The 9,527-nt window shown below is 36.9% G+C and overlaps 1 protein-coding gene across 5 annotated transcripts in view; it reads left to right on the top strand.

Annotated features, from left to right (window-relative positions):
• The window catches only part of LOC135224646 (ERI1 exoribonuclease 3-like), a 12,013-nt gene extending 5,246 nt beyond the window's left edge, over positions 1–6,767 (top strand). For all 5 annotated transcript variants that reach the window (XM_064263860.1, XM_064263858.1, XM_064263861.1 and 2 more), the window contains exons 4-6: positions 2,120–2,317; positions 3,798–3,894; positions 4,580–6,767. In XM_064263860.1, coding sequence (XP_064119930.1) covers positions 2,120–2,317; positions 3,798–3,894; positions 4,580–4,677 — 393 coding nt within the window. In that variant the 3' untranslated portion in view covers positions 4,678–6,767. The remainder of the gene's footprint in view (positions 1–2,119; positions 2,318–3,797; positions 3,895–4,579) is intronic.
• Positions 6,768–9,527: the final 2,760 nt, after the last annotated feature.

The raw sequence follows: 9,527 nt of genomic DNA, 5'->3' as shown, positions 1-9,527 counted from the left end.
TGTTGTATGTTGTCTTGTCACCATGAAGATGGTTGTCTTTTCTTGGAGGTGGTACAAGAGGAGTATCACAATGTTTGCATCCTCAGCCTGGGCACAAACCTCTTTGTATTCTTGTGCTAGCTGAAGAACCTTGTGGACAATGGCATCTGCAGTGCCTCCTCCACCAGCATGCTTCACAGGAATGCCTGCCGCCTCAAGAAGTGTTCCCAGTAGTATGATGAAATTTTGCTTATTCTCATATTGGCAAGAAAGGCTGTCTTGTTTCATGGCAAAGGTTTTTGCACACTCACCAAAATGTCTGGAGTTTGTACATGGTGCAGTTTTCTGCACTTTTGTTCAGGATCCAACCTGAGGCCAAGGTTTTTGATTGGATGAGCGCACACCCATCAATGACTTATGGAACTAATTTGTTGTTATCCTTGGTGCAAACCTCTGGGTTCATCTGAATCAGATGTTTTGCAAGCTGTGATTTCTGTGATTTGCTCATGCTCCTATCATCATGAAAGAGAGCAGGTGCTACGGTTGCTAGCTCATGGGCAAATACACTTTGCTGTGGTGGACCATTAACACATACACTGGCCAGCAACCTTTGGTATAGTTCACTAGATGACATGCAGATGCTGTCACTTTCAACCTTCACTGGCTTGCGCATTGCCGCAAAATTTGTAGCCTGATGTGATCTTTTCAGAGAAATTTCTCCATACTTTTTGTCATCCAGAGTATCCTGGACCCTCCTCCCAATGGTAACAGCTTCATCAATATTCACCTTTTCATCAGCAATAATTCCTGTTGCAATGTTAATAAGCTGATTTCCAACCATGCTCACCAAAGGGTTATGACTTTCAAGGACTCTGTAAAAGAATTTAGATCCTTCAAGTCTTGTTCAGTGTTTCCTGGATGAACATCTCGATGTTGTTCTGACCAGGTCCAAGTGAAAGTGTTAGTCAGACAATGCAGGGCATCTGTGAACTGGGCCACAACATGGGCAGAGAGGAGCCACTTTGTCTTTGCTGCCTCTTTGTGTATGTGGTGTTTATTAGGCCTCCGTGTGTTTCCCCAGCTCTCATCAGATATTGTTCAATGATCATGTCTGAATAAGGTCCACTCCAAAAGAGTTTGTCTTTCTCCTCACAATTACTCGCAATGATCATTCAAAATATATACAAAGACACATAAATTACCAAGCTATAGTGAGTAATTTTCACATCAACCTTGACATGCTATTCCCATAACCTCAATACGTACAAGGTGAGACACACTTTATATATTAATCTGGGATTTGCGAACAAAAGGGTGACAATGTAAGCTATAAGGACATGCGCTAACAGGTGGATATAGAAAGGAATGATCAGCTGGACTTCAGGCATGCACATACTGACTGGTATGTTCTAGCATTTGTCCCTCAAGTGTGGAGTCCAATACCAGCTCAAATGATATTTTCCATACGGGATTCTCCATTTTATTCCCTTTTTTAAATATATTTCAATTTTATCATATGTATATAAACTATAGTCAAAGTGTTAACAGGTCTGATAAGTTTTACAGACCATTTGACTTGTAATGATATGAGCAAGTGTGCGAATAATGGGTTTTCTTCAAGTCTGTAATGAAGAGTCATCCTGATGGTGGTCATGTTTTAAAAAAGGATAGCCATGTTGGAAATTGAGTCTAAGATATTTATGCACTTGAAATAAACCCTCTCAAACATGTTTACCAATTATTGAACTTGAATTCTGATGAACTTGGTGCTGGCCTGTACATAATGTTTATCTTTAAGGTAAATTTAGCAGCCATTTTGGTTTTTGGCCTGAAAAACAAGTTTTCCCAAGGTTGATTTTGGTTGAATTTGTTTCGGTGTTCAAAGACACCCAGACAAAGGGTTCTGTGCAAAAATTTTTGTTATACAAAATGTCTGGGTTAGGCCATTTTTATGTCTATTTCTACTGGACTAATAGTGATATCAGCAACAGTTGCAACCGTGGAGCATGAACGAAAGTAGCCCCTGGTAGTACAGGACTTAATTGAATGAATAACTTAAGCCGAGTTATATAAAAATTTTTATGATTTTTTATGTGCTGGCTTGATATAACTAGCAATTAAAAAAGACATTTTCTTTCAGGCTGAAGTAGACAATGCAAGTGAGTTCAGCAAAGTTATGGGAGATTTCCGAGCATGGATTAATAGTGAGATGCAAGGAAAAAGCTTCATATATGTAACATGTGGGGATTGGGACATGGAGACAATGTTGCCAGCCCAGTGCAGACTGTCTGGTGAGGAGGTACCTGATCACTGCAAAAGCTGGGTTAATATAAAAAAGGTATGTGTATTGATTAGTTAGTAGGTTACTGTATTAAAGATTTCCCTCAGCATTTGGAAATAATTATTACCAAAGCATTTAAGAGCTTTTGGCTTCATCACTTTTAGTAGGTAAATTTAGAATTTAAAAATTCTGCATGTATAGTATGACATCTTTACAGTCAAATGGTCATTGGGCTGGGATCAAATGATTGAGAACACAACTTGATTCCACACTTTTTAAAGTTGTGGAAAGGGGAAATAATTGTCAGTGAACCAGTCCAAGCTAATCATCTTGACTGTCCAAGACTTAGGAACTTCACTTTATATCCGGGGGAAGTGGAGTGAGGTAGCTGGAGTAGTATGTGATAAGAAAATGCCAATCAAGCTAAAAGTCAAGATCTATAACATAGTGATAAGACCAGTGTTAATGTAAGGAGCAGAAACATGGCCTCTAAAAAGAAGAGGAAGTAAAACTTGAGAGAACAGAGATGAGAATGCTGAGGTGGATTATGGGAATATCACTGCATGAGAGATTGGAAAATTATGAAATAAGAAGAAGGGCATGCTTAGTAAAGATTAACGAGGTGATAAGAGAGTCACGATTGAGATGGTATGGGCATATGTTGAGGATAGATGATGAGGAGGGAGTGAAGAAGGCTTGGGAGGAACTTATGAGAGGAAGAAGATCGAGAGGGAGACAGAGAATTAATTGGATTGGTGAGATAAAGTGAAGGAAGATATGGAGAGAAGAGGTTTGGTGGAGGAAGGTGCCGTTGATAGAAGGCAGTGGAGGAGAAGGCGCATCAGCCCCTTCATTGTAGGGTGATAAACAGTGGGAAAGAGACTTCACAGCCTTCTGCTTTGCCCAAATTGGACCCAGCAAAGATTAGTTTACCTACGCAATTCAAAAATGAAAAGTATTCTTGTAAAAGCAAAGATCAGTTTAACCTACGCAATTCAAAACTGAAAAGTATTCTTGCTGAAAGCAAAGATTTACAGTTAACATCATAAATTTTTTAAATAAGACAGGTTTCTTAAATAAAGTCTAAATTTTTAATAATTAATTAATTTTTTAAAATTTTATTTATTTTATTTTATTTTTTTCTTTTCCTTCTTTTCCTTCTTCTCAGGTTTAATCCCTGAGAACCAGCCTGAGAAGAGTGTACTTAACACTCAGAGGTCTGGAAAAACTAAGCCCTATCAATAATAATCTGCTTTGCCAAAGCTTTTTATCTCCTCTTGCTTTGTAAAGCACAGGTAGCCTAAAAACACAGTTGTTAATATATTTTTAATAAATTGTCATTATTGGAAAAATTTAAAATATGTGTAAAGCTCAGTATCCCTTATTTAATGGCTGTGTGGACAGTACTGGTTGTCAGGAATTAAATTAATATGTATTATATTCTTAGTCGTTTATTATGGAATGTGCAAAATAGCAATTGTATGTACAATGTATGGAATTGCTTCCATCTATCTCAACAACGCCATTTTTATTCCAGTCTTATAGAAACTATACCAAGCATTTTGCCAGAGGTCTCATTGAAATGCTTGAAGGTTTAGGAATAGGTCACACAGGGACCCTGCACCGTGGACTGGGTAAGATCAAGAAATTTTATGTAGTCTTTGAGTGTTTTTTGTTTGATGTTCTCTGAAATGCTTAAGCTCCTTCCAGCGATCATAGTAGTGCTATAATAGATTCACATCAACCAATGAGAAATGTGTATTTCTGGTAATAGAAGTTCACTCTCGACGTGGTTCGGAAGTCACGTAAAGCCGTTAGTCCCGTTGCTGAATAACCACTGGTTCCATGCAACGTAAAAACACCATGCAAACAAACAAACAATCAGTCACTTACGACGCTCCTGATTGGCTATTGATCAGCCAAAGCACAGGGCTGGAAACTCTCAGTCTCTCGAGAGAGATCACATATGCAGGATGTATGCCCCACCTCTCCTGAGAGATACTTTTGAAAGGCATATTTCTCAGGAAAGTTGGAACATAGATCATACTTATGTGAACTCTCGAGAGAGACTGAGAGTTATAGTATTACTGCTTATCATGGGTAGCCAACAAGTTAAGGTGAACCTAATAAGCACCCAGGTTGAAAGATCCTATTTGGCTTTTTCATATAAACCTATATGTGTTGAAGGGCTGAAGGCTCATTTATATTATTTGTAAAGTATCTGTGTTAAGAAAACTCATTTAATGTAAAAGCTCTGAATTACATTTATTACATGAGTTAACAGGACCCACTAAGTCACAAAGAACCTTAGGCATGCCTATGATTGCATAAATATTCTGAATATCCTCCGAGGACTGGCAGATCGGGGTGTCCAGTTTTCTCCTTCTAATAAGTGTATTCAAGCCAGACTATCCTAAATATGGGTTATTGACTGTGATATCTGAAGCCTTTGGATTTTTTTTATGGAGAATGAATAGGATTTGGTCCTTCCTGGAGATGAAAGACTTCAAAGATTTCTTCAGGGGAAGTGGATCCAACAGGAGCTGAAGACAGCTTCACAGGATCCTAGAGTCTTTTAAGAATTAGAGGGGATGTTATAATCCAACGGCCTTCTCTCCAGGAATGCTTCAGGAGCTGAAGACTACTTTAAAGGATCCTGGAGTCATGAAGAAGTCTTCAAGAATACGTTTTAATCCAGTTATTTAATTACTTTATTTTCAGTGAGTCATTGTGGTAGATATCCTGTAAGCAGACAGCTGGTATAATTATGCACCCTTATTGAAAACTTGCAAACCATGTCTAAAAGAAGGGCAAATGAAGGTACTAGAGAGAGAGAGAGAGAGAGGAAAGATTAAATCGTGATCATGAAATGAAGAGGCAAAGGTGTGCCGGTGAAATACCCGCTGAGATTACAAGAGCAATGTGTTAGAGATCAACGTTGTCTCTTGCAAGAAACTGACAGTCACCACTCACAGAGATTAGCTGAACGACATGTCCTAGAACTAATTGTAAATCATGGGTTTGTCTTGAAATTTTGTTTCCCATAAAAAAATGTAGTTCAGTGTGACAAAGGGCCCAGTTCATAACTTGAAGCTGCATTTCATTTAAATAGGGAGTCTTTCAACTGCCCTCCTGCCCCGGGCATTGCATTGCATATGCCATTCATGTCTGAAATTTTCATCTGATCAGTTGTTATGGAAATGGCAGTTAAGGTGTATAGGAATGAATTTATAGGTCCAATTTTTTTACTGAATTGTATATTGCAACATCTGTGATGTAACTTGCATGATGATCAAATGGAAATGGAATTCATGATGACTGGCTTTATGATCATGTGTTGGCAGCTGGGTTGCATTTGTACATATACATAGTCCAATCAGTGTAATGGAAAAAGAAGTGGAGCTTATGTGGCTTCCTCTCAAGAAAACCAGAATACCTTAGACTTTGGACAAGGTACATTAATAGGCAGTTTGAATGTGGCCAATGCAACACAAAGTGATCTTAAATATATAATTTTGTTGCATCAGTCAGTACACTGTATAATAATAGATTTAGTCTTTCTTACAGAGAAGAGTTTAAAAGACAAAATTAATTTCATTAAGTGCTAAATTATCTTTTGATTGTTTCTTCTTTACTGAAATTGCCACTAAATATACATCTGTTTTATAATTTGGATTGTGTGCTCAAACTTCTGTAGCCCAGATAGATTTCAGATGTATTATTATATCGTAAAGGTAAGGATTGGACATGTTTAATGCTGCAATAGTTCTTGTACTTTGAAAAGATATCAGACCATGACTGAAGGAAATTTATCAATTTTTATTTTGACTCAATATTCCTGTATAATTTATCCAGATGAAATTTACTAAAGATATTGCAACTGTAACTGATTGGTTGGTGAGATATATTAGGTATCGGCTCATATATTATTTCAAAAGAGAATAATATTCTCTCGTGACATTCCAGCTATGATACCTTAGAAAAATTTAGGTAATTTCAGAAATCTGCTTAATTGTTTCCCTCTGTTGTGTGCTAATAGCTTTTACTGTCAAGTGGAGAGGATTAGAATTCCAGTGTAGTTACAAAGTCATCATCCTTTTGTATGTTTCTTTGAGGTTTTATCTCCAGTTTTCAAATACTTGATACTTCTCCTTTAGCAGTATTCCTTTGCTTTGCCTCCTCATTTTGCAGTCATGATCTAGCAACACCTCTAAAATGTCAACACTCCGTATCTGCAGATTAATTTGTTGTTTGCCATACATTTATACACAAGGGTTTGCACCAGCTCTTTATGTACTACAGACCAAAAAAATGCGTACCTGCTTCTTCATGGGATTTTTATATAGAACTGTAAATGCAAAAGCCATGTACTACTGCACATACAGTATTTATTTTGTAAATGGATGCTTTTAGTTGGAATATTTTGGTATAATCACTGAATTTTTGAAATATGTACCATGTTTTATAACTGTGATTTGATTGGGTGTTCATTAAACTTAAAATCAGATTTTCCTTCACTCTCATTTGTATTCTGGATTTGAAAATGATGGATTGACTGTATGGGCAGGAAAATCAAGAGATTGACAAAAAAAAAAAGAAAAGAAAAACACAGAAATCTATTTTTGGAAGAATACACGTGCTTGAAAATAAAAAGTTCGATTGTAAAGTTAGTTTACTATGTTGAATTTGAATGATTATTGGCTTATTTATACATATTCTCTATGCATGCTGAATAAATGTGCAACCAGTATACTGCAGAGATGTATTTACACTTATCCATACTAGAATATAAAAATTCATTAAAACGCCTAGTTTCAGAATAGGGGGATATATGTGTGTGTGTGCGAAAGATTTTTGTTACATAAATTTTTCAGGATGTATAGGAAAAATGTTCATTAACATGTTTGCACATCATGGGGGGGGGGGTGTATATAATGTAGTAATATTAAATATACAGACCGTATGTTGAACAATGAAAAGTACTACTTATTTGGTCTTGCATTATTGTTACTTACTTTGAGCTTGGTGGCTAATATAATGGACTTGATATTGCAGAACCTGATATTCACATTAGTTTGAATATGCATGATGGTTAGAAATAGAAACTGTTATATTGATAAGAAATGGGCAGGGTTTTAGAATAGGCAGAGAATTTATGTTACTTTTGGAGACATTCTGAACTGTGAATCTGGTGTAGTAAGGAAGAAACAACTGGTTCATAAGGTCTCCGCTGCTTTGGGAAGCAGAAACAGGGCTACTGATTAGGAAAATAAGAAAAAAGTTTGTATTGGTTTGACTACAGAATGTCAAGATTCATGCCTGGAATACAGTGGGAAAATTGCACTGCATTGTAGGTAAAGATCCGGTGGAGATATGTTGATTATGTTATCACTTGAAATTTCAAAGAATGACAAGGTTTGGACATGTGAAGCAGGTGACAATGGGTGAAGCAGGTAGGAGACCGTATTAAAGTCCAGTCCAGCGGAAATCTTGTAAAATATGGAGGTCCATAGCCTTTTCCATTCAGTGATGGAGTTGTGGCTTTTTTGAGTGTTTAGGGGAGTATAACTATGGCATCAGTATTTCCTTACCAAGTTACATTACTCGGCATTGAAGATGCAGTTTTGAGTTCTCTGTCATTGGGTTTGTTGTCACCATTGACATTCCTTCTCTTGAATCCTGTTGGTTTTTTGTTTTTTCTTAGATAATCTAATTCTCGTCTGCACGGCTTTTCTCTCGATCCTGTTTCTTAATGGATTTTAAGAGGGACACATTGTCTTATAACCCCAATAGTCGTCTTTCATGGATCGTATGAGTTGATTTAGCTTTACGGGAAATGCAGCACTGAATAAATGAAGTCATTCATTCTTCACGTTTCATTTTATCTTTCTCCCATCGTTCCATTCACCCCCTCAAGAACATTAAATTCACTCTTGAGTGAGTGGCTTATTCACTAGTTAAAGAACTCTGTAGGGGGTTAGTGCAGTCAGTGGACCTGGCCATGCCGTGCCTGTTAGGCATTACTTGAGGTTCTTTGCAGCATTCCTTAGCTGCAACCACTTTCGTTTCTATTACTATACTACCTCATTTCATATTCTCTTCATCTTACTTTCCACCCTCTCCTAACACTTGATTTATGGTGCAACTGCGAGATTTTCCTCCTGTTACGCCTTTCAAACCTCTTACTGTCCATTTCTGTTTCAGCGCTGAATGACCTTATAGGCCCCAGTGCTTGGCATTTGGCCTAAATTCTATATTCAACTCAACAACTGGTTAAAGAAGAGGACCTGTTCACCAGTTAAGGAAGCACTGCTCTGAAGGAAATGTTAAAGTGCGATAATGAAAAAAAAAAAATATCAAGGAATGAGTCACATTCCTCCAACTGGACTTGAGACCTGAGTGTTCTGGCAGCCCTAATTCGTTGTTCAAATGCCTCAGAACCTGGGAGAAGAGGAGAAGAAGGGAGGGAGAGGGAAAGGAAAAGAAGTTCCCCTTTCCGGGGGTTTTTTTTTTTGAAAAAACCGGAGATTAAAATCCACTAAGAAATTTATTTTTTTTTTCTCTCATAATTTTCTCTTTCTCAGTTCTTGACTATTCAATGTCGAAATTATTTTACAAACTAATGTTCAAGTGAGAGAAAGGTTAAAAAAAAAAGCATCTCGATTTAATGAAGAGGAAAGTGAAAAGGCATAAGCGGCTTAGGGCTGTTTGAAATCAAGTCGGGGGAGCAAGTTGCATTATTCACTCGACCAATACAAAGCTAAAAAGGTCACAGTACTCTCAATGTAGTATATATAAGTCATCTAACATTTCCGTGCTTCATATACATATATCGAGCTACAATGTCCTTTAATATCTAATTCGCTCTACCTCAGAATTAGTATATTTTCATATATGCTTAACCGAAGGGGAATTTTTTCTTGATAATAGACTTGCCTGGACCAGGGCGCGAACCCATGGGAGCCTTTTCAAATCCAGGAACGTCAGTGAAACTTTTACCTACTACACCACGCAAAGCCGGCAAGTCTATTATCGAGAAAAAATTCCCCTTCGGTTAAGCATATATGAAAATATATTAATTCCGAGGTAGAGTGAATTAGATATTTAAGGACGTTGTAGCTCGATATATGTAGTATATATATATATATATATATATATATACCATATATATATTTATATATATATCTATATATATATATATATATATCTATATATATATATATACATACCGATATATATACATCGATAGCGCCATGTCCCATTTTTG

Source organism: Macrobrachium nipponense, chromosome 12 (assembly GCF_015104395.2).
Source record: "Macrobrachium nipponense isolate FS-2020 chromosome 12, ASM1510439v2, whole genome shotgun sequence".
NCBI lineage: Eukaryota > Metazoa > Arthropoda > Malacostraca > Decapoda > Palaemonidae > Macrobrachium > Macrobrachium nipponense.
The sequence above is the reverse complement of the archived record's forward strand: the minus strand, read 5'-3'. Positions and strand labels throughout refer to the sequence as shown.